Source organism: Ylistrum balloti, unplaced genomic scaffold, assembly GCF_031769215.1.
Source record: "Ylistrum balloti isolate Yb309-2 unplaced genomic scaffold, AGI_CSIRO_Ybal_v1 Utg369780, whole genome shotgun sequence".
In the NCBI taxonomy this organism is placed as follows: Eukaryota; Metazoa; Mollusca; class Bivalvia; order Pectinida; family Pectinidae; genus Ylistrum; species Ylistrum balloti.
The window spans coordinates 311,719-337,946 of NW_026781969.1; the positions used below are offsets into that span (position 1 = coordinate 311,719).

At 35.7% G+C, this 26,228-nt stretch overlaps 1 protein-coding gene across 1 annotated transcript; it reads right to left on the reverse strand.

Annotated features, from left to right (window-relative positions):
* On the reverse strand, nt 1-26,023 carry LOC132544089 (inner centromere protein A-like). The gene is made up of 22 exons (XM_060207656.1): nt 25,860-26,023; nt 24,213-24,304; nt 21,448-22,794; nt 20,095-20,121; nt 19,785-19,797; nt 18,972-19,018; nt 18,718-18,774; nt 17,542-17,622; nt 16,948-17,046; nt 16,805-16,896; nt 16,228-16,332; nt 15,252-15,390; nt 14,237-14,337; nt 11,946-12,122; nt 11,106-11,201; nt 7,704-7,721; nt 5,815-6,135; nt 4,612-4,680; nt 4,197-4,309; nt 3,814-3,928; nt 1,479-1,660; nt 1-82 (listed from the first exon to the last, which is right to left on the reverse strand). The coding sequence occupies exons 1-22, from the start codon at nt 26,021-26,023 to the stop codon at nt 19-21; spliced, it is 3,519 nt and encodes a 1,172-aa protein (XP_060063639.1). The 3' UTR covers nt 1-18.
* Between the last annotated feature and the right edge of the window lie 205 nt (nt 26,024-26,228).

A 26,228-nucleotide genomic window follows, 5' to 3' on the forward strand; every position in this document is an offset into this window, starting at 1 on the left:
GGTCAATCAGAAAGCTCCTCATCTCTTGGCCTTAGACTTGGGGCGTTTCTTCTTCTTATCATCAGGCTCCCCTCCTATGGGTCTGTAAAATATACATTTTTACATAGAATAATGACTGCGAGGGAAACATTCCCTGATTTTATTGAGAGGAATATGATGGAAATATTTCCTGATTTTATTGAGAGGAATATGAGGGAAACATTCCCTGATTTCATTGAGAGGAATATGAGGGAAACATTCCCTGATTTTATTGAGAGGAGTATAAGGGAACATTTCCTGATTGTGCTGAGGAAATACACTTTTTATTACATTTTGTCAGTGAAATACCAGAATTTGTCATTTGATAAAAACTTGTATTATCTCTTCAATGATGATTAACTTTCATTCTTTTGGCAAAACAGAGTGGTGCTTTCTAGTCAAAGCATGGATTGAAATTTACCAATTTTCCTTACAGACGCTAATGAAGTTGATTTTCATCAAGTTATTTCCATATTTTCTCAAATTTGGCATAAAAAAAGTTTTGTATGTCATTCTTACAAGATAACAGCATAAAGCCGTACAATACAATGTAAAACAGCTGGCCTATTAAAAAAGTGTCGTCTTGTTATCAAGTGTCGATGTCAAACTATCTGATGTCAACAAGTGTCCTTCATTACTCTGAGTTTATATCAGCTGTTTTTTCATTTTTTTTCCTTTGAAAAAGTAATTAAGAGAAGCATTAATGGTTTCTAGTTCAATATATATATTTGACTTATATGACAGAATATATCACTATTTTTCACCATTTTTCAATAATATAGATATTCTGCTATATTTGTGAAATATATATAAATAAAATTGGAAACCATTAAAATGTCTAGGTGGAATCAAAGTCACCTTCAGATCAAATTTAGTTTGAAATAAACCATTGATCTTTTTTAATTGTAAAGTGAGACAAGACTTGATTTCAGTCATTCCTATAGGTACCTACAAAACAATACCTAGAAATATTGATAGTCACTAAAAACTACATGAGATATCTGTGGGGTGATGTGACACCAATCAAATAACAGACTGTTGACCTTTTGAATTCTACATTTTATTTAATGAGATCTGATTTCTACAGTATCTAATTTGACCTATGACCCCTACAGTTTAACTACCTGGTTTCTAAAATATCTCTCCTGTCATGTGACCCCTACAGTTTTATTCTGTCTTGACCTAGGAACTTACAATTTTGTTTTCTGACATCTATTTCCAATGATTTCTAATACTGCAGTTTCTCTCTTTAAATGTGATCTGTTCACCTCTAACGATTAAACCTACCAGGGATATTATTGATTGGAAAATTCTGATTGTTGCACATCATATCTCTTGATTTCCAACCTCTACATAACTTGTCTCCTAGTCTCTGGCCTCTACAAATGTAGCTCCCTATCTCTGATGGTTACAAGCTTGACCTCTGATCCCTATATGTTAAAACCTTCACAAATACATACATGTTATATGTTTCCAAGGGCCACTGTATGAAGTAGGACCAGACCCATGGTTGTGTGATCCCTTGGCCATGTTTGAGTCGAGTCATGTTGGAACGAGCCTCAAGATTTCGCTCCCGTCTTGCCAAAGCCATCTCCCTTGTGTTGTAGTTTACAGACGGTGAGCAAGACATACACCTTGTGCTGTAGTTTACAGCAGACATACACCTTGTGCTGTAGTTTACAGTAGACATACACCTTGTACTGTAGTTTACAGTAGACATACACCTTGTGTTGTAGTTTACAGTAGACATACACCATGTACTGTAGTTTACAGTAGGTATACACCTTGTGCTGTAGTTTACAGTAGACATACACCTTGTGCTGTAATTTACAGCAGACATACACCTTGTGTTGTAGTTTACAGTAGGTATACACCTTGTGTTGTAGTTTACAGTAGACATACACCTTGTGCTGTAGTTTACAGTAGACATACACCTTGTGTTGTAGTTTACAGCAGACATACACCTTGTCCTGTAGTTTACAGTAGACATACACCTTGTGCTGTAGTTTACAGCAGACATACACCATGTACTGTAGTTTACAGTAGACATACACCTTGTGTTGTAGTTTACAGCAGACATACACCTTGTGCTGTAGTTTACAGTAGACATACACCATGTACTGTAGTTTACAGAAGGTATACACCATGTACTGTAGTTTACAGTAGACATACACCTTGTGCTGTAGTTTACAGTAGACATACACCTTGTGTTGTAGTTTACAGTAGGTATACAGCTTGTGTTGTAGTTTACAGTAGACATACACCTTGTACTGTAGTTTACAGTAGACATACACCTTGTGCTGTAGTTTACAGCAGACATACACCTTGTGCTGTAGTTTACAGCAGACATACACCTTGTACTGTAGTTTACAGTAGACATACACCTTGTGTTGTAGTTTACAGTAGACATACACCATGTACTGTAGTTTACAGTAGGTATACACCTTGTGCTGTAGTTTACAGTAGACATACACCTTGTGCTGTAGTTTACAGCAGACATACACCTTGTGTTGTAGTTTACAGTAGGTATACACCTTGTGTTGTAGTTTACAGTAGACATACACCTTGTGCTGTAGTTTACAGTAGACATACACCTTGTGCTGTAGTTTACAGTAGACATACACCTTGTGCTGTAGTTTACAGTAGACATACACTTTGTACTGTAGTTTACAGTAGACATACACCTTGTGCTGTAGTTTACAGTAGACATACACCTTGTGCTGTAGTTTACAGTAGACATACACCATGTACTGTAGTTTACAGTAGGTATACACCTAGTGTTGTAGTTTACAGTAGACATACACCTTGTACTGTAGTTTACAGTAGGTATACACCATGTACTGTAATTTACAGTAGACATACACCTTGTGCTGTAGTTTACAGTAGGTATACACCATGTACTGTAATTTACAGAAGGTATTCCCCATGTATTGTAATTAACAGAAGGTATTCCCCATGTATTGTAATTCACAGAAGGCATTCCCCATGTATTGTAATTTACAGTAGGTATGCACCATGTACTGCAGTTCATACCCAGTGTACACCATGTGCAGCAGTTAACACTATGTATAAATCTGTTATATTGTTATCACTTTATTTCCCCCTGATGTAGAACAGGAAATGCATTTGTACTATTGTCACCGCTATTTATTTATGAAGAATATTTTTGTAAGTTTAAAATGTGTTGACTGAGGTGACATCACAAACACAATACTAACAATACTTTTGCCATTTTATATAGGACTTTGATTTTACATTTATGTTAGCTATGCTTTTATGGGGCAATTTCTCCGAGAATGTATTCTAAATGGGTTGCTAACATATATATGAAATATATTCTTAGAGGAACCATAAAAGCATGGTTAACATTGAAGTAAGTCCAATCCCTATATTTACATGTCAGTGTCTACTCATTGAGATTTACTGTAGAGCAATCCTTGTTAGCATTTGGCATAAACATTTAAGAAAAGTTGGTCATTGGTGGGAGGGTGTTTAATGATGAGAACAGCCACTGTTGACTCTTCACAACAAAGTGAAAATTTTCTTTTGCGCCAATCAAAATTTGCATTTTTTAGAGTAATAGTAACATAAAAAACAGATTATCATACTGATTTGTGTTGTATTTGAGAAACGTAAAAAAAAAATAATAAAATGTTATTATATATCCATGTGTTTGACAGAAGTAGTTCCTGTGACGTTTTCATGTGCAAGTTCAAAGGTCAATGTTTCAATGCTATTATGGCATACATTTAATCTGGTACTGTTGTATAGGGATAAAAATTTGCAAGTATAAATAAAATGTCTTACCTCTGCAAGTCTTTTCCTCTCTTCTTGCAGTTTCCTATCCTCTTCCTCTGCTCTTTTTAACCTTTCTGCTTCCAATCGCTTTTCTTCCTCAATAATAACTTGCCTAAAATGACACAAACATAATAATTTGGATGATGATCATGATGAGACATCAAATATGCACTGACTTAAATATCTGTATATAGATATATATATCATGAAGGGAATTAAACATTGTATTACATAATGTGACAGTAATTGACCGATTCTCAACTCTCATCTAAACCTAATGCCTTAATAAGAAATAAGTGTCACAAACTTTCCAATTTCTGACCTTCAGAATCTTTGGTCTAATATTTCATTTAACTCAAAATTACTAAACAGTGCAGTACCTTTTTCTTTCCTCTTCTTCCTCAATTAACCGTTTCTGCTCCTCTATTTGTCTTTTCTTTCGTGTGGCCTCTTCTCTCTCATCAATTAGTCGCTGCATGGCTTCCTCCTCTGCCTGTCAGTGGTACAAGAGGAATTTTAATGACAAAGTTTTAAATAGTTTTCATTTACAGGATTCTTTGTTATATGGCTCTGTGGAACTGAAATATATCCTTTTTATTTTCCATTCTCCATCACTAAAATTACTCTTTTGTCATTCTTTCTGCGATACAAGTCTGAACAAAATCAAAACTGTCCCCATTGTAATTATAGTTTTTGTAAGAAACTTGATAATCAGAGGATAATAAATTTGGGTATTTTTGAAAAAATATCATGTATAAAGGAATTTAATGTAAAACAGTCCTGTACGATACATACCTGTCTCTCTAGCTCACGTAGTTTTTCTTCCTCCTCTTCTGCAAGTCTCTCAGCCTCTTTCATATCCTCCTGTAATTAAATATTGTACAAATCAATATTCAAAACCTTGGTGACCATATCCACTTTGGAATGCCATCTTCTACTGTTAGATCCAAGTATAACCCAAGGTGGATGATAGGGGAAGCAGGTATAATTGCATTTGTATACATGAAAGAAGATGAAAAAATCAATTTCTCAATAATTATCTGTTGTCTATAACCTGAAAAAGATGCTTCAATGTGTTATGAAGATAATGACTAAGTTATAGGAGACAGAAAATTGGCCATCAACTTGTCCGAGATCACACACAAGTCTCTGTCCATAAATCCTCTCAACTTTAATTTCTACAAAAGAACAATTCATTATCTAAACCATATAATGCAATTTGGGACAATGTTACAAATAACATTGAAGAGGTCAGACTAAACTGAAATTGCTTTCGAAAATAAATCCAAACTGTGATGTAAACTTTTAATGTAACTTATATAGAACCAGAAATGCTACGATTTGTCTGAAGATCATATTTACTTGTTTTAAACAGAGAATTCATTGATATTGATCACAAACCTTTGCCTTAATAATTCACCAAACCATAATTCATTTAAGATGTTGCATTACTGCAATGAGAAGAGTTTTGGGGAGTGGGGCATCATTTTAAAAAATTCATCACAATGACACAGTTTAATACTTTTTAATTCATTAGATGAAGCACACAATCTATTATCAACATAAAAATGGTTTGTGTTGAAAATTTGTTAATTATCATGTTTTAGTATGTGTGACCACAACAGCATTAACTTAATAGTCGTTACAGACCAGGATCAAAGCCACAGAAACACATTTCAGTGTAGAATGATGGACATAACATCCGGAGCTGTGATCACAAACATCCTATTTAATTACAACAACACTGCAACCCTCATTTGTCACTTAAAATATCAATACAGAGTCTCTAGTGCCACCACAAACACAACATAACAACAAATAGACAACTACAGATAGTGGAAGATAATGATAAACTCGTCTTGGGCAGACAAAGGAATGTTTTTCATACAGAATGTTGAAGATTTACTACAAGACATACACTTGCTACATATATGCAGGAAACTGGACACATTTTTTTTATCAAACCATACTTGAGAGTATATCTATTAAATTTCTCACCTCTAGTCGCTCCTGAGCCAGTCTCTCTTCTTCCTCCTGTTTGAGTTCCTCTGCTTCTCGCTGACGTTTCCTTACATTGGCATCTTCAATCTTCTCTAACATCTCTAGCTCTTTGTTTTTTGCATCCTCCATCAATTTTTTCTCTTTTTCACGCCGTTCTAATGCCAACTGTTTTTTCCGCTCCAGATCAGCCTTCCTGCGACTTTCTCGCTCTTCTCTCTGTTTCTTCCTCGCTTCAGAGAGTGCTTGTCGCACTTCATCCTCAGCTTGTTGTATCTCCTCAGCTTCCCTTTCCAGTCTTTCCATCTCAAGCTCAAGTTCCTATCAATTTGATACTTTTTGATTAAATTTTGGTTTGTAAGTACATGCTTTATTAAGAATTTCTAGGAGTTCACTAATAAAAGTACCTATGGGTTTATGTAGTAGTGAATTTATTTTCAAAGACTATTAGATTAAACAAATTAATATTGTTTAAAATGATATCCAGTAATATCAGATGGTTGCACCAACTCGTTTTGTTCCTTAGATTTCAATCCTTAATATAAACAAGATTAATAATACCCTTCTCTTACCAATATGATTTTTCCATTTAAGAGTTTATCCTGTTGGTAATATCATACATAGTTATAGTAACTACAGTTTCAAAAATCCCTAATGACCATATCTCATGTAAACAAATTCATTAGGATTTTAAGGGTTTACTACTGAAGTGAAACTAATAACGTGGTGGAATTTTAACCTAAATAAGACACCCAAACGCCTTAACGGTAATCTGATGTTAACCAAAGTATGATAACTTGAACACATTGCACGTGTAATGCAATATAAATTGTACAGAATTTCAACTGCCATGACATAAATTAAACCAAGTTTGAATTATTTCTCATCTAAGTTAGATAAATTATGTTTTCAAATATAATTTTCTATACTATACTTATCTTTCCCCCTTCCCCACGGGGAAATGTGAGACCCAAGAATCAGGAAATTCAAAGTTTTGATAAACACCTTGCAACCTTTCTATCAAAGAAAGGTATTTAATTCTAATATATCTGAATCATGAGAAGGTTTTGGAAATTTCTCTTGATGTCCAGCAAATCTATGAAGTTATGGGACGATAATCTCATTGGCTTCAAAGATATAATTTGTCTTGGGGTGGAACCAGGTGAGCTAAAACATGCCTGTACATATACTACGCATATGTGAAAAAGGTGTATTTTTAACATACAATCTCAAATTCATATATCACATAAAATCTGATTTTCTACCACTTAATTACAATCTTTGTCTTTACATCAATATATTAATAACCCTTTTTTGAAGATGTTTGTTGCTTAAAGTACCTTTTTTGAAAAACCAAGATAAATTTATCTGCATTTATGCAGTGCATGTTAGAAAAATTTGACTTAGCACATTAACAACTAATGTCTCCTGACTTCATCAAGTCGGAAGTATAATTACAAACATCATCACTTTTATGTCACCTCATAAAACTAATATCTTTTTTAGAAACGTTTGATGATGTTGAACAATGCCAGTTTATCTTCAGTGTTTCATTCCAGCTGATTGTGATATAATTTTTAGGAGATGTGTCTAAAATATAACTGTTAACTGAAGCTCATACCACAAACTATATTTGCTAAATTGGATACATCCTAATTCATTTACATGCATGTTTTCTTGTGATAAAAGTGCTATGTAATTATTAATCCATAATTCTAATAGGCCTGGTAGTGATGCCATGCACCAATACATCAAGACAACCAAAGTGAACACATGCATAAATCAATGAGTGAATCAATGTAAATATTTTGTATAATAGTGTTAATTGATCACAAAAAATCAAACATTAATTAGCTTTACACATCACAATAACACACATATATACATACCACATTATCAGTATTCAGCTGATTCACACAAATGAAATATTATAATCAATTTTAAACCAACTACAATCATCATCTTAATTCTTCACGAGAACATCAGTAAATACAGCCTTCTGATTGAAACAATGACTTTCACTTTGAGGAAAAAAAAATGATCCAAAAAGAAAAAAGATTTTAAATGATATTCCTCATATGACCTTAGTATTTGTCCTTGAATTCTTTTAGTGAACTATGGTATTAAGTACAGTGTAACGATATTCTTTGTGAGATCTTGGTGTTTGCTGGAGTCCTTTAAGTGAACTATGGTATAAAGTACAGTATAACAATATTCCTTGTGAGACCTTGGCATTTGCTGGGGTCCTTTTGGTGAACTATGGTAATAAGTGCAGTGTAACGATATTCCTTGTGAGATCTCGGTGTTTGCTGGGGTCCTTGTAGTGAACTATTGTAATGTATATACTAAAACAATATTTTTCTGATAAAATGTGATGTTCTGTCAATTTTTTATTGTGTATCAAAAATAAATTTTCCTGTTGAAAAGCAATATGTTATTGAATATTTACTGAAAATGATATTTGTATTATTTCATTTATAGATCATATTTCACAGAAAATAAGATTTTACTATTAGAGTATTCAGTATTTTTCTGTTTCGATGACCTAAGCTGATGTGTTCTGAACAAAATAAAATCCTCTATGGGTTTGATATCAGTCAGTATTATCATAATAAGAGGAAAGGCAGACATTGATAATGAAATAAGTTTGCAGTTATTTACAGACTGTTGAGATCACCTTCCATCAAATGATACCTTCTGATAAGTGATGGTTGTAGCATGGAATAATTCAAAGCAGTTTCCACTTCTGGTTATTTGCTGAATTAATTAATAAGTAACTTCAAAAAGCTTGACAAACCACACATAATTTTCAACAAAATGCACAAAAATATTTTGGTTTTGTTTTTAATTAATTGATACAAATTAGTCAATAGAGTATCAATGAAATTTCATTGATAAAGCAAAATCTTCAGACCGTCATGCACATACTACATACCTTTGAAGGTACCCTGTTTACAACCAGTATTTTATGAAAACATGTAAGTTGACTTATCAAATTAACTAATTAAAGAAACAGATAAAACAACAACAATTTAAGTATAAATACAAATTCTTTACGTTCAGATAATTACTTAACCAGCCTTATATAGATCAAAACTATGATGTCTCCGACTAAATCTTCACTGATATTTCAAGTTAAGAATTCATACAGTAAACCATGCTTGGTAGAATGTCTTTATTCCTAAAACTACCCAACATTCACCTTTGATAGACCTCTATTGACAGTAAACACTACCCAGCATTCCCTTATGGCAGACCTCTGTTGACAGTAAAGACTATCCACCATTCCTAAATGACAGACATCTATCTGTTGACAGTAAAGACTACCAACCATTCCCCAATGACAGATCTCTATTGACAGTAAAGACTACCTACCATTCCCCAATGACAGACATCTGTTGACAGTAAAGACTACCCACAATTCCCCAATGACAGACATCTGTTGACAGTAAAGACTACCCACCATTCCCCAATGACAGACATCTGTTGACAGTAAAGATAACCCATCATTCCCCAATGACAGACATCTGTTGATAGACCTCTTTATTGACAGATCTCTGTTGACGGTAAAAACTACCCACCATTCCCCAATGACAGACATCTGTTGACAGTAAAGACTACCCACCATTCCCCAATGACAGACATCTGTTGACAGACCTCTTTATTGACAGATCTCTATTGGCAGTAAAAACTACCCACCATTCCCCAATGACAGATCTCTGTTGACGGTAAAAACTACCCACCATTCCCCAATGACAGACATCTGTTGACAGTAAAGACTACCCACCATTCCCCAATGACAGACATCTGTTGACAGTAAAGACTACCCACCATTCCCCAATGACAGACATCTGTTGACAGTAAAGACTACCCACCATTCCCCAATGACAGACATCTGTTGACAGTAAAGACTACCCACCATTCCTCAATGACAGACCTCTGTTGACAGTAAAGACTACCCACCATTCCCCAATGACAGACATCTGTTGACAGTAAAGACTCCCCACCATTCCCCAATGACAGACATCTGTTGACAGACCTCTATATTGACAGACATCTATATATTGACAGTAGATACTTTCCAGCATTCACCAATAACAAGACATCTGTTGACAGACCTCTATTGACAATTAAGGCTACCCAGCATTCTCCAATGACAGACCTCTGTTGACAGTAAAGACTACTCACCATTCCCCAATGACAGACATCTGTTGACAGTGAAGACTCCCCACCATTCGCCAATGACAGACATCTGTTGACAGACCTCTTTATTGACAGACCTCTGTTGACAGTAAAACCTACCCAGCATTCTCCAATGACAGACATCTGTTGACAGTAAAGACTACCCGCCATTCCCCAATGACAGACATCTGTTGACAGTAAAAACTACCCACCATTCCCCAATGAGAGACATCTGTTGACAGTAAAGACTACCCACCATTCCCCAATGAGAGACATCTGTTGACAGTTAAGACTACCCACCATTCCCCCATGACAGACATCTGTTGACAGACCTCTTTATTGACAGACCTCTGTTGACAGTAAAACCTACCCACCATTCCCCCAAGACAGACATCTGTTGACAGTAAAGACTACCCGGCATTCCCCAATGACAGACCCCTATTGACAGTAAAGACTACCCAGCATTCCCCTATGACAGACCCCTATTTACAGTAAAGACTACCCAGCATTCCCCAATGACAGACCCCTATTGACAGTAAAGACTACCCACCATTCCCCTATGACAGACCCCTATTTACAGTAAAGACTACCCACCATTCCCTATGACAGATCCCTATTGACAGTAAACACTATCGAGAATTCCCCTATGACAGACCTCTATTGACAATAAACACTATCCAGCATTCCCCTATGACAGACCTCTATTGACAGTAAACACTATCCACCATTCCCCTATGACAGACCTCTATTGACAGTAAAGACTACCCAGCATTCCCCTATGACAGACCTCTATTGACAGTAAACACTATCAAGCATTCCCCTATGACAGACCTCTATTGACAGTAAACACTATCTAGCATTCCCCTATGACAGACCTCTATTGACAGTAAACACTATCAAGCATTCCCCTATGACAGACCTCTATTGACAGTAAACACTATCAAGCATTCCCCTATGACAGACCTCTATTGACAGTAAACACTATCTAGCATTCCCCTATCACAGACCTCTATTGACAGTAAACACTATCCAGCATTCCCCTATCATATACCTCTATTGACAGTAAAGACCTGTGTTAGGAGTACCTACTGTAAGCTATGACTACTTACCTTTCCTTTGTCACGAGCCTCTTTCTCCTTGGCTTTTCTCAGTGCTTGTTGTTTATCTATCTTTGCTTGCAATGCCTTAGCCTCTTCCAGCCGTTTCTATTGAGGAAAACATGATATTATTACAGATACAGTTTGATTTCATTTTGTTTGCTTCAGTAAATTATGTTGATGACAAATAAAGTACATCTAACTATTGAAGCAGGTAGATACTTGTTGGGTACTGTCAGAAACAAAAATGGAGGTCCACAGATCTTACTTTCTAACTAGATACACTGTGTAAAGTATATTAAGGCATGCATCCTTAGACACCAGCTTTAAAAAGTGGGGTAGAGATGTGGCAGTGAGGGGAGCAGAATTAAATCATGGGCTAAAAGCGAGCCATACACAACACCCCTGATCTTTTTATTGTTTACTAAATCTGTTGAGGGGTTAATAAGATATCTTGTGTACAAATTTTAATTTCAAACTTGCCGAGAACTACCATCTATCTTTAACATTGATTGATGACCACTAAAACCTGTAATTCAAGTCGAACCTCTTGGTATGATACTACGGAAAGGTTCATTAGATACCAGAGGGAGTATAATTGTGAAATATTTCAGTTCAGATACAATATTTCTAAACCCAAACACAGGACTGTGATGCCGGTAAAATAAGATGGATAATTACTAGCAATATATATTTACTTTTAACAGTTATCTTAAGTTACAGTTTTATCACAGTGAATTTGTTTAAAAAAATCTGGTTTCCATTTGTCACAGTTCTCATACAAAGTCCTCACTTATGTTCACATGACTGCTCTATCTATGACCTTATCAATAATATAAAAGAACCAGTTACCTCTTTCTCAAGCCTTCTAATTTCTTTCAGCTTTTCTTTTTCTGGGTCCACTACTTTTTTCTCAGTGCTTTTCTTTGCCCCTTTCTTTCCCGTTGTGGCTTTGACAGGTTTTTCCTCTTTGGGTGGCTGTGGTTTTTCTACCATTTCCATCTTTTCCTTGGCTTCTGCTATTCTCTCCTGATCCAAGTCAAAACCAAAGGAGATTTAGACAAACAAAAGCAGGCATCATTTAGTGACAGAATGTGATCTATGACAAGATAACGTCATACTAGTGACAGAATGTGGTCTATGACAAGGTAACGCCATACTAGTGACAGAATGTGATCTATGACAAGATAACGTCATACAAGTGACAGTGTGTGGTCTATGACAAGGTAACGCCATACTAGTGACAGAATGTGGTCTATGACAAGGTAACGCCATACTAGTGACAGAATGTGGTCTATGACAAGGTAACGCCATACTAGTGACAGAATGTGGTCTATGACAAGGTAACGTCATACTAGTGACAGAATGTGATCTATGACAAGGTAACGTCATACTAGTGACAGAATGTGATCTATGACAAGGTAACGTCATACTAGTGACAGAATGTGGTCTATGACAAGGTAATGCCACCCTAGTGACAGAATGTGGTCTATGACAAGGTAATGCCACACTAGTAGTGTTAATATGGAATTAATTTCAATGATTTATTTCATAGTTTCATCGGAAAATGTAACATCTTAAGCAAACTTTAATGCTCTGTAACCCAACTGAACTTAATCTTAGATGCATTTTCAGATCAAAAGCTTCTTTTAGTACTATATCTATAGTTAATGTTTTGATTTGTTCTACAAATTAACAGGAGATTAGTTATCATTATGAGAGCTGTCATGTATAAGAAAGCAGTGGGTGTGCTGTTGAGATGTAAAGAGATGTTAGGCTTGGCTAGGACCTAAATTACTCACAGGTGTCAATGCAGTTAACATTTGATGATAACAACATGACTTTCAGTCAAGTTTCAATGCATTTTGTATCAAAATATGACCAGGACACATCCGTGGATGGACAGTACTATTTTTAATTTGGATGGATTGTCAAATTGATTAATTAACACACCCAAGGTAAAAACAAAATATGTGATAGAAAAAAAACTTTGATCATGATTCTTTATGAACTAAAATTATAAAATCATACTTAAAACAAGAGGCCCAAGGAAGGGCCTTAATGGTCACCTGAGTCACAATGCTTTTTTCAACAAATAATATAACTATATTCTACACATAATGCAAATGTAAATTGTGTATACATTAACTGCAGTCATATGCTAAGGCTTGTAACCAAGTTTGAATTAAAGGAAATTACAAGGAAGATATGAATTTTCCTATATAAAATCTTCCAACCAGGTATTCCTGAAAGAAAATAAACAAATTATGCTCAAAAATGTAATTAAATCTTACCCCTCCCCAATAGGAAATGTGAGACCCTGAAGTCATGAAATTTACAATTTCCATAAAGCACCGTAAGACACTTCTATCTATGATTCGTATTTAGTTCTACATTATCAAGGTATTGAGAAGAAGATTTTTAAAATTTCCATCAATTTGACCCATTTTTGGTCCCACCCATCAGACCCTGGGGTCAACTGAGGTCAATATTCATTCAAATCTCATTAAAATGTCATCTAAAACTAATAATTATGACCAGGTTTGAACTATTTCCAATAGAAAATAAACAAACAATGTTCAAAATGTGAATTTACTCTATAAGCTAGAGTAAATTTTACTCCCCTCCCCAGGGGAAATATGAGACCCTGGGGTCATGAAATTTACTATTTTAGTAAAGCATCTGAAGGCCTTTCCATCCATGAACAGTACTTGATTCTATCATACCTGGGATTTGAGAAGTAGATTTCTGAAGTTTCAATCAATTTGACTCTTTCTGGTCCCCGCCCCTCAGGACCCTGGGGGTTGGTTCCATATGATTTACACTTTTGGTGCACAATTAGCCATGGAAGGTTTTTCAAATTTCATTGATATCAGTTCACAAGTTTTACAGAAACAATAGTAGATGTTAAAAGATTAAGATGCAGAGCCGGATCAAAAGGGGACTTTGTCTCAGGTGACCTAAAAAGATGACAAGCACTGTCATACCAATCAGTTTGATAATGATAAGATAATACTGACACATAAAAACAAAGATTTTTATAGTAGGAGATAAAGGCTGCAGTCAAATCAATATTCTTGACCTTGAATTCACACAGAGACAGCCTTGATAATGTACATCATTGTTTAGAAGCTGTTATTTACCAGAACTTTTTTTTGTGCCAGTTCTAACTCTTGATCTGTGAGTCCACTCTGATCCTCTTCCAAAACGGTCCCTGCCATAGCGTTGTCCACAATCTGGGACACTAAAACGACAGGCCAGTGGTAGGGTTAACAAACAATTGTATGAAAGCATCAAGGAAATGTAATCATTATAAAGAATGTCATGTAAATCTTTCACATTCAATGTTCTTCATGTGGAATGGATTTTACAATTAAACTAATCGTTCCTTATCAGATAAATCTGTTGAAATGTTGGATAAATTTTATCTTTACTTTTCATTTATAACATCTGAAGAATACTTTCAAAATATCTTGCAACTATACCTTCACACACACACAGCAGAAACATGTATACAATATAAGACAAATCTTCATAGTGACTGACACGTAAATCTTAACAATAAAAGGCAGCTAAACATGTGATGCTTTAAAATGTATCTACAGATGACATGTATACCATCAAAACATACTATCATACCCACAAAACAAGGTATGTTGTACTGAGAGACACACAATAGGGTTGTACTGATACATACATAACAGGGTTGTACTGAAACACAAACAACAGGGTTGTACTGAAACACAGGATTGTACTGAGAGACACACAACAGGGTTGTACTGAGACACACACAACAGGATTGTATTGAGACACACACAACAGGATTGTATTGAGACACCTACAACAGGGTTGTACTGAGACACACACGACAGGGTTGTATTGAGACACACACAACAGGGTTGTACTGAGACACCTACAACTGGGTTGTACTTAGACATACACAACAGGGTTGTACTGAGACATACCGGTGTACATAACATGGTTGTACTGAGACACCCACAACAGGGTTGTACTGAGACACCCATAACAGGGTTATACTGAGACATACATAATAGGGTTGTACTGTGAGACACATAAAAGAATTGTACTGAGACATACATAACAGGGTTATACTGTGAGACATATGAAAGGGCTGTACTGAACTACAACATGACTTACTCTCCACCATCTGTTGCTCAAGTGCCTCCTTAGAATCTTCCTCACGTCGAGTTGCCTCCTCAGTTATAAAGTCTGGGATGATAGTCTCTTCCTTTGGAGCCTCAATCTTGACAGTCTTGTACACAGTTATCTCATGTTCCTTATAAAACAAGAAGAGAGATATTGCATATCTCATAGCGATAGGCAATTCAAACTTATGTTATATGCTGCAATATGTAAATATCTATAAAACAAAATAATTCACAAAGGGAATATGACATGAATCATGTCATGATCGTTTATGATAATTTGTGATAGCAGTTTAGATATTTCAAAGAATAAACAAACAAAAGCTAAGGAAAATCACTGTTCTTATGGGAAAAACAAATGAAATTACAAACGTCTTGTCTTTAATCAATATCTGTTAAAAACAATTCAGTTTGGTGACTCAGAAAATTAACTTCCAGGTTTTGAGGTCCAGAAAAATGTGTCAACTGTTCATATCACGCTCTGCTTAGTATCATTGTTCTTAATGCAACATGAATATTAAGCAGGTTTCACTGTATTACCAACATACATACAAAGTATACATATTTTGACAATATGTTGTACATTGGCGCTTGTGTTTGATGCTTAACACATTGCTCTGAATCATATATGTTTCATAATTGAAAGTGGCATGACCTAATAACCTCAAAAATAAGGTGACCTCCCACATAATCCTATCCTGAATATTAGCCTGTAGTTTCTTACATAAATAAGTCTGCCTCTGCTTACTGTTAAAGAAAATAAGTCACATCTTGATTTCAACTCTTAGAGGGAGGTATTGTGGGTTACACCAACAGACTGATCTGCTATGTTTTTATGTTAAGCCAGAATCTGAATGCACAAAATGTTTGCACTAACCGTATGCAATCAAATTAAAATCAATCTTTTAAAATGAGCTATTATCTGATTTTAAAGATGTATCAGTAATTAAGTTTGGCATGAAATGTACCTTTGGTTTTTCCTCTTCGTCAGGCTGTACAGAGGAGATATCTATTGCCTTTGTCACATCTTTCTTAGCCTTTTTACCTCGTGGCAGGTGACCTCGGCGCTGTTGCTATAAGAAAACACACAAATTTTTCTGAAATCAAAATATCTTATTGATCAAAGTTAACTTTATAGAGGTAAATTAACAATGTTCCAACACAATCTTTATAGACAACCTCATTAGGTATCATAACATACCCCCTTCTTGGTCCCCTCATTAGGCATCATAACTTACCCCCTTCTTGGTCCCCTCATTAGGTATCAAACTTACCCCCTTCTTGGTATCCCTCATTAAGTATCATAACTTACCCCCTTCTTGGTCTCCTCATTAGGTATCATAACTTACCCCCTTCTTGGTCCACTCATTAGGTATCATAACATACCTCCTTCTTGGTCCTCTCATTAGGTATCATAACTTGCCCCCTTCTTGGTCCCCTCTTTAGGTATCATAACTTGCCCCCTTCTTGGTCCCCTCATTAGGTATCATAACTTGCCCCCTTCTTGGTTCCCTTCTTGGTCCCCTCATTAGGTATCAAACTTACCCCTTTCTTGGTCCCTTCATTAGGTTTTGGTTTAGTCTCTTCCTTTTTCCCCACAGCTAACTCAGCAGTGTCAAGTGCCTTGTGCTCCACATCTGTTTTCTGCTCTTTTTCTTCTACTTTTTTGTCCTGTTTTAGTGTCACACTTGGTTCTACTTTTTTGTCCTGGTTCAGTGTCACACTTTGTTCTACCTTCTGTTCCTGTGATCTAGCAGTTTTTGGTGACACTATAGAGGGTTCTTCTACTGCAAGAATTAATACAGCGAAGTACAATTTATTTGATAATAATCTTAAGTATATTGGACATTTCATGCCTAAAACAGTATGCTTGAAATATCCATTCATTCTATAAATGTGAAACATGATGTCCTTAAATGAAATCTCAATCTAAACTAAGTTTTGAAATGAGATTGAGTCAATGATGTAAATCCAAAAAAAAACCTCATCTTTTAAGAAACCATTGAAAAACTACATAGTAATAAATTTCACTTAATGAGTTTTTCTCTCAAAGTACGTATATCAAAGTTCTAATTAAATCTGTTAAGTAATGTTTCTTTGATTTTGGAAAAAGGTACAGAAGTGCAACATACATTTTTTTAATAATTCATATTCTGAAGTCTAAAAAAACATTAGTGAAATGAAAGCTGATATAAAATTTGATATGACATAGACAACAAAATCAATGAAGTCAACACATGTACAGGAGGATATGTATATAGGTATAAAGCAGGCCTACATACCTAGAGGTGGTTGTTCTAGTTTGTAAGACGTTGACCTTGAACTGGTTCTAGAGACAGGTCGGGATGAGCGGGGCGTAGCTACTACAAAATAATAAAGAATTGTTTTCACTATAAAAAAAGGATTTTCAGCAAACAGCGAAAAACATCAAATATCTCTGCATAATCAGTTTTCATTAAATTTTCTTGTCAGTGCAAGTGTTAACATCTCCATCAAACCCATTTAGAAGAAAGTCTCTGTTTAAGCTTTTTGTCTGTAATATGTAAAACCTGCTGATCTAACCACCAATGCTAATTCTGTCTAAAGTGAACTCCCAGTAAAGATTTTCTTGAGTGACCTCCCCTGTCAGATCTGTCTTGGTGGGTCTCATTGTAAATCCTATCTAGGTAAGTGAACTTCCTGTAAAATTTATAGACTAGAGTCTGGTCATTTGTCTGATGAAGGTGACAGTGTAGTCATCAAAATGTCACAATGAAATATTCTACTGATTGTGTTATGAGAACTTTTATTCTGTTATTATTACCAACCCGAAGAAAATTTTCAAAATACCCTGTAAATTCTGTCTAGAGTGATCTCCCTTGTAAATTATGTCTGAAGTGACAACCTCCACACAACCCCACTCTCTGCCCTTCCCCATTCCCTTGTAAGTTCAATCTACAGTGATCCTCCCTCACCCCTGTTAATTATGTCTGGAATGGTTTTCCTTTTAAATTCTGTCAAGAGTGATCTCCCTTGTAAATTCTGTTTAAGAGTGATCTCGCATGTAAATCCTGTCTAGAGTGACCTCTCTAATCAAACAAACTTTATGTGAACTCTAGCGACAATCTCTCTTAGATATCATGTCTTGAGTGATTTCCCTGGTAAATTTAGTCATGAGTGGTCTACATGCCAATGTTCAAGTGTAGAGTGATTAGAGGCCTACATTTCTTGTACCTGATATGAAATAACTTCTCTTCTTCAGTCTTATTGAAAAAAATCCTTATCTACATGGACATGTCTAGTCTACTGATAAACCGCCTCTGAAAACATCTGTCCGTGAGACCTCCCATCTATATCCTATTTACTGTCAATATTAGTCATATACAAGTAGAGAGGGGCGTGTTTCTAAAATAGTACATATTGTGAAGCCAACGTATATAAAGGGAAATTTAACTCATCCAGGAAAAGATAAAAAATACCTGGGGCAGGGGGTACACCATCAGGAATCACAAATCCTTCTTTACTGGCCAAGGAACCTGTCAACATCAATATAAAAAGTAGAACAAGTTAAGAAAATGCATATTTCTTCTTTACTTAAATGATTACTAAAAATGTTAACAGCTTTTTAAGGCAAACTCAAATATCATTGCAAGTGTATACATCCTTACATATTCAAATAACTTTTAAATGAACCACTGATGTCAGATTTAACACAAGAAAAAGCCACACCCACCTGTGTACTGGGGTTGAAGTGGTTGTGTTACACCATTCACAGGCACACTGAAATCATCATAACATAAATATCATGGTTAATTGAAATCATCAAAGCATGAATAATATGGTTAACTGAAATCAGCAAAGCATAACTACCATGATTGACTGAAATCATACATGCATGACTAACATGGTTAACTGAAATCATGATAACATGACTAACATGGTTAACTGAAATCCTTAAACTTAACCACAAATTGCTGATGTATTGAAAATTCAATTTACTATGTAGATTCAGCTTTTTAATATTAAAGGGTTCAAATCAACGTAATCCTTTTTTTATATAGCAATCTGCATCTTAAACCTTACACCTACAGCATTATGGTACATGTGTCAAGAGAGATAACACTTTTCCAACATTAGACAAATTATTTCTTGGGTTACAGAACTAAAACATCTGCTGGGACATATAGGTTGAGTGTTGAATACTTCAAGGGAAATAACTCTTTCATTGCTAGGAAAAAAATTTTTTTTTTTAAATCTATTTTGACACAAAGTTTTCTAAAGATAAATATGTCAGAGAAGATTCAACAGGTCAAGCAGTATAAAAATAACTTGATAAATATGGTGACACTTCTATCTATGGTTGAGTGAGCAATTTAAATAAAAAAAACCTTGTTTTTGTTTATAATTATGAATTTTGTTGTCTGTTCAAAATAAGAAAGAGATTTGTTCATATGTATTGATAATTTTCATCTGCTAAGGTGGATGATTGATGCCAATTTTTTTGTATTAAAATAACATTTGATTTAATATGCTAAATAGCACTTACCTTGTTGTCTCACCTGTAGATAAACAGACAAAAGTTATACTGATGTGTAGTCATTTGTATGTAACGGTTACAAACAAACTTAATCATCTCAAATTTGTGTAACAAACATATACTTGGGTAGTAAGATATTACCTAAATTTGTGTAACAAACACATACACAGGTCATTAAGATATCACCTCAAATTGTGAAGAAAGTAGAGTTTACCAGATAATGCAGACATACAATAAAACAGTTAGTACATAATTATACTTAGGCATTAACAGGTATAGTGTTTAGGTAATTAAAATGAATTGATAATGATTATCTTACCAACATTGTTTATGTCTCCTGTCTCCTCTAGGATGATCAAGAAATGAAACAAAAGAAGATTAGAACATGAAGTTTGTAATATACCATTAGAAGACAGTATAAACAACAATAATTTATCTTGGTCATTTTTATTAAAAGAGGACAGTCTAACATCAGAACTTCAATCCCAAGTCTAAGATATCTATCTTTTAGAATCTAATTTAAGTTTTTTTTTCCTTTTAGAATATTTCTACTTCATATCCCATATAAATAACCCTAATAATTGTTTCTAATTTAATGTAATTTAACATCCACAAAATTACTACTTTACGACTTTCTGTACATATGCGTGACATTCAGATATTACAAACACCTGATTGAATTAGAAAAGGCAATTCAACATGTATCAATTTCAGTCTTGGGTTTAAATTGTGATGGTAATCGTTGTTCTTTCTATTCAGTAAATACTTAATGTACCAGAAACTGTCACAAAACTGTTGTAAAATACATGTCAACAGCTAATCTCTGACATCCATCATTTAACACATTCTGTACACCATGAATAATTCAAATAGAAAATAAACCAATCTTGATTTCTTGCAATATACAGATTTTCATGCATTCAAGCTTGTACACAAAACACAATATATGGATGACTGGATGTCTTTCTACAATTTGGTTAAGCTGACGTGAACAAACCATTTTCTATAGAGCCTGGAAGGTGCAATACTTCAGGAGAGTTTTGAATTCACAACACTATGCAATACAAGCTGAACTGGAAATTGATCATGCTAGGGAAACATTCATGCAAATTGGAAATTTGTTGGGTTACATTCAGGATAAAATGATTATTTTTACCACATTCAGAACCTACAGGTAGATGGGAAGTTTGATGGAAAATCTCAGCTGATACATATAAGCCCAGTATAGAATGTGAGCCATAGTTTGTCTACATCTGATATACCGACCCAGTATAGGTAGTGTTCCATACACATCCTCTACACCTGTACTATGTTTGTTAATGACAGGCTTAATCATAACTTACATATCATACTGAATTTTTTAAAATTAAAAAATAACGCAAACACCATTACCACTACAGGTACCAGTACCGAAAGTATTTTAGTCCAAACCTCTAAAAGTCATCAACCAAATACCAATATTAAATTTGATCATACATTAGCCAGAATGTAATGAATTAATCTAAAATATGTGCAAATAAATCATAATGTTACAGTTATTCTTCAGATTAAAAGTAGGAAGACAAGAAAAGCATTGATTCCTGTTGATAGTACATTGTATACCGATTTATATATTGTAGGGTGTATTCCATGATTTACGGTAGGGAAAACTTACAAATGGCAATAAACCTACCTGGAGGTGGCAACACAATGTCCTGTTCTATGAGGACTGAGGAAGCTATGCTGGCTACATCCTCTAAATCTACTTCTTCTGTCTTAGTTTCCATAGCAACCAAAGTCTCAGTAACCTTGACCTCGGTTTCATCTGATGACAGTGGTCTGTCTGCTTTATTTTTAGCTGACGACTGTCTGGACGAATGTTTAACAGGTGTGGCTTCCCTTTTTGGAGATTTCCTTCCAGATGATACCCTTTTGGCTGAGGAATGCCTACTACTTCCTTTGGTTGGTGTGGTGACCATTCTAGGTGAGCCTTTACCTCCACTTGAACCTCTGATTGGTGTAGGAGAATGTCTCGATCCATCCAGTGATTTAGCATCATTTTCTCCAGAGACATTTAATTGAGCTTCAGTCCCAGTTGGTATTTTAACCATATGAGAATTTTCTCTACCTAAATCAACATCCATATCTTTTTGGGATTTGACCTCTGACCCAGAAAATTGTGTGGTGACCTGGTCCTCCTCTGGTATGGGGCCTGTAATAAGTGGATTAATGTCAACTTTGATGGTAACAGGTTCTGTGGTGTCCTCACTGACCCCAGTGATACTGGACTCCACATCACCACCATCATCAGCCACTGACAGCCTGTCTACACCAGGTTCTGCCATATAAGAGGAAAGTTTGTCATCCTCCAAAAGTTGAGGAGGTTCTAGAGGAGAAGCTTTGTCCACCACCACTTGAAGATCACATGAAAGAGATTGTTGAGGATTAGGGGAGGGGGAGGAATTTTCATGCTGCTGAAATTGTGTGGATTTGCCATGCCGGATGTTTGGGGAAGGGGAGACAACAGAGGTGGATACAATACCATCACCATCCACAATATCTACACTACCATCCACACCACCATTACCCGCGGTATACAACATTTCTATATCAGAACCATCACTTCCCTCAGACAGATGTTCTAACCCAACACCATTTTTATCACGCCCATCACCTTCCTCCTTCAATGAGTGACCTTCACCTTGTTCCAGCAGTGAGTAACCATCTTCTTGCTCCTTCGGTACATAGCTGTCCTCTTGCTGTTCCAGATCTGATGGAAGCGTGACATCTTGTGCGTCAGATGCACCTGTGAGAAAGGTCCCCACAGAGCTACCTCTCCAACCTTGGCTTAAATCGCTTGGCTCCTCCTCAATACTTCCTGTGATTGAGGTAGGGCCTAAGCGATGTGTTCTTGACCTCTGAGGTGATGCTGATCCAGATATGACTTGATCATCTTGTGGTGGTGACCTTCGTGTGACCTTGGCACTGATGGTAGGATGTGTACTAATACTCTGATCATCGTCTAACTCGCTGTCATCAGCTGAAAAACAAGTAATGGTAGTGTGACTGACAAATGAATGTACGACATTTTTTTTATGAAATGCTCTGCATGAATATCCTGGGATATCAATAAAGATATGTAGATTGAAATATCAAACTGTCATAACACATTGATAGGCATTAATCACTTTTAATTGTGTGAGCAGTATTGTATTTAGTTCCCACTTAACGTTTTGTCCCCAATGATAGCAATTTAACAGTCAAGAATGGCTTTTATCATGGTGGCTTTCATCAGTAGAAGTGAGATATTTATGTAGTTATCTGACACTGATACATGTATAGGTACAAAAGGAATTATACATTGTATTGGTTATAAGGATAGTGGTCGAGTGGCGCAGTGGTAACGCACTCGCCTCTCACCTAGCCGACCGGGGTTTGATTCCCGGAACGGACGTGAAAAGGTAAGGGGTCATCTGCCCGACCACGTGGGTTTTCCCCAGGTACTCCGGTTTCCTCCCACAATAAGACCCCTCGCGCCCTTACATCCGGGCCAACAAGAGTGATTAGTATAAGTTGACATAACTTGTTTCGCAATTGTTGTAAAATAAATAAAGTTTATATATTAAGGATAGTAACAATAAACTATGTATTACAATGTATCTTTGTATATAATTTCATAAAGAATATTGTAATGAATAGTGTTCATTGTATTAAGATTACAATGAACTTTGTATCGTGCGGCATCATAGTCTACTGAAATATCTGTTTGGGAAACACAACTTATTTCATTGTGATGTCATGTAAGATCACAATAAACAATTATATTCTACTTCTCTGCTATTCTATGTATCACTAAGCTGGGTATTACTACAAGCAGTAGATGTGCAGCTAGATGCTGTTTATTACTTCTGTTTACCGGGCACTAAAGGTTCATCACTGAATCATTGATACTGACTATCTGGATTTGATTTATATTTATCGGGGTGAAGAAGTTAATTAACAAAGAAGAGGGGGTCAAAATCAGGTCATGCGAGGAACAGATACCAGTTATTAGGGTTGTCTGTAAGTGTTGAGAGATTTTAGTGAGGGGCTGTACTGTATTTACCTATAGAGGGTTGTCTGTAAGTGTTGAGAGATTTTAGTGAGGGGCTGTACTGTATTTACCTATAGAGAGTTGTCTGTAAGTGTTGAGAGATTTTAGTGAGGGGCTGTACTGTATTTACCTATAGAGGGCTGTCTGTAAGTGTTGAGAGACTTTAGTGAGGGGCTGTACTGTATTTACCTATAGAGGGTTGTCTGTAAGTGTTGAGAGATTTTAGTGAGGGGCTGTACTGTATTTACTTATAGAGGGCTGTCTGTAAGTGTTGAGAAATTTAGTGAGGGGCTGTACTGTATTTACCTATAGAGGGTTGTCTGTAAGTGTTGAGAGATTTTAGAGAGGGGCTGTACTGTATTTACCTATAGAGGGTTGTCTGTAAGTGTTGAGAGATTTTAGTGAAGCCGTCAGTTTCCGTGCCGACAAAATGGACCTGGGTGTTGTTGTACCAGACCTATATAAATGAATGACATAACAATCAGATTACAGAATAGAACACATAAACATTTTACAGTATATTGTTACCTAACTTTGATGAGTTCAATCAAATTAAATCTTCACAGATATTTATAGTAATTATACATAAAATTTCACAACTTATAACGTTTTACTTCAGTGTTATGATTTTGTTAATATAATACAGCAAACTTTATAGCTTTTCCTTGGCATCCTTTTACACCCCCATAAACCATAATACAATATAATACAATACTTCAAGAGGTCAACACAAATTCACAGCTAAAATAAAAAATGCACTTTGAATTTACATGAATGGGTTAATGGTATGTTTTCGATGATAGTTGAAGAAAAATAAATCTGACAGCTATTTGTATGATAATGTATTGATCAGCTACCCAAATAGCCATGGCAGTCATAGCACTATAAATGTCTGAATAAGCCACACTGACATTGTAGGATACCTTTTACTGAAAATTGCTACATATCTAATAGCATATGATAAATAATACATATTCATTTTGCAGTTTATACATCACTAAACTACAAGATGATTTAAATCAATGGAACAACACCTAGATATAGGGAACACATCAAATATCATTTAATGTGGCAGCAGGAAGTCCATATATATCATTCAATATTCAATAAAATAAAATTCAATAAGGATTTTTTTTTATATTCCAATAATACAGTTTTGTTCATTTAAACATATCACAAGATTGGACCTGCACATGTGGTATCTGTCTGTGTCACCACTAATTGTTTATCTACTGTCAATATTGGTAATCAATTTTTCTTATTCAAATTTCATAGCTTCAGTGCCAGCTGATTGCTGATATGAAAAAGATGTCAGGAAAATGATCAATCTGAATTCTGATCACTTCTACACAACAGTTGTCCAGTGATGTCTGCATGTGGTAGAAAATAAAGCATAATCTTCCTCACAAACAGATGATAGATATCCATTTAAAAAACATGAACAGTTTTGGGCTTGTAATGATTTCTAAATGAGTTTTCTAAAATTACAAGGTTATTTGCAGTCCATTATAACGGTGCAAATTGATTCCTGCTACTGCTTTACATATCATTCTACTGAGTCAGATTTTAATCATCATAAAAGGCTCATCTAACTACAATACAGTGTACCAACAAGAGTGGTAGACAGAGTGTGTAGGAACAGTTATAGACCAGGCAATAATGACACATTCCTGCTGTACAGTCTAAATGAATAAAGTCTCTAGCAAGATAATCCATGCCTCAACAGGGTCTCCAGCATGATAATCCATGGCTCTTCTAGGTCTCCAGCATGATAATCCATGGCTTTTCAGGGTCTCCGGTATGATAATCCATCACTTTCCTGGGTCTCCAACATGACAATCCATGACTCTACATGGTCTCCAGCATAATTATCCACAGCTCTACAGGGTCTCCAGTATGATAATCCATGGCTCTTCTAGGTCTCCAGCATGATAATCCATGGCTTTACAGGGTCTCCAGCATGATAATCCACAGCTCTACAGGGTCTCCAGCATGATAATCCATGGCTTTACAGAGTCTCCAGCATGATAATCCACAGCTCTACAGGGTCTCCAACATGATAATCCATGGCTTTACAGGTCTCCAGCATGATAATCCACGGCTCTACATCCACAGCTCTACAGGTCTCCAGTATGATAATCCATGGCTTTACAGGGTCTCCAACATGATAATCCATGGCTTTACAGGGTCTCCAACATCATAATCCATGGCTTTACAGGGTCTCCAGCATGATAATCCACAGCTCTACAGGGTCTCCAACATGATAATCCATGGCTTTACAGGGTCTCCAGCATGATAATCCACAGCTCTACAGGTCTCCAGTATGATAATCCATGGCTCTACAAGTCTCCAGCATGATAATCCATGGCTTTACAGGGTCT

Coding starts and splice junctions, on each gene's coding strand:
- LOC132544089 (XM_060207656.1), bottom strand. CDS start 26,023: ATGGATTATCATGTTGGAGACCCTGTAAAGCCATGGATTATCATACTG. Junction 24,305..25,859: donor ATTATCATGCTGGAGACTCT/GTAAAGCCATGG, acceptor TCATTTATATAG/GTCTGGTACAACAACACCCA. Junction 83..1,478: donor CCCTTGGAAACATATAACAT/GTATGTATTTGT, acceptor TATATTTTACAG/ACCCATAGGAGGGGAGCCTG.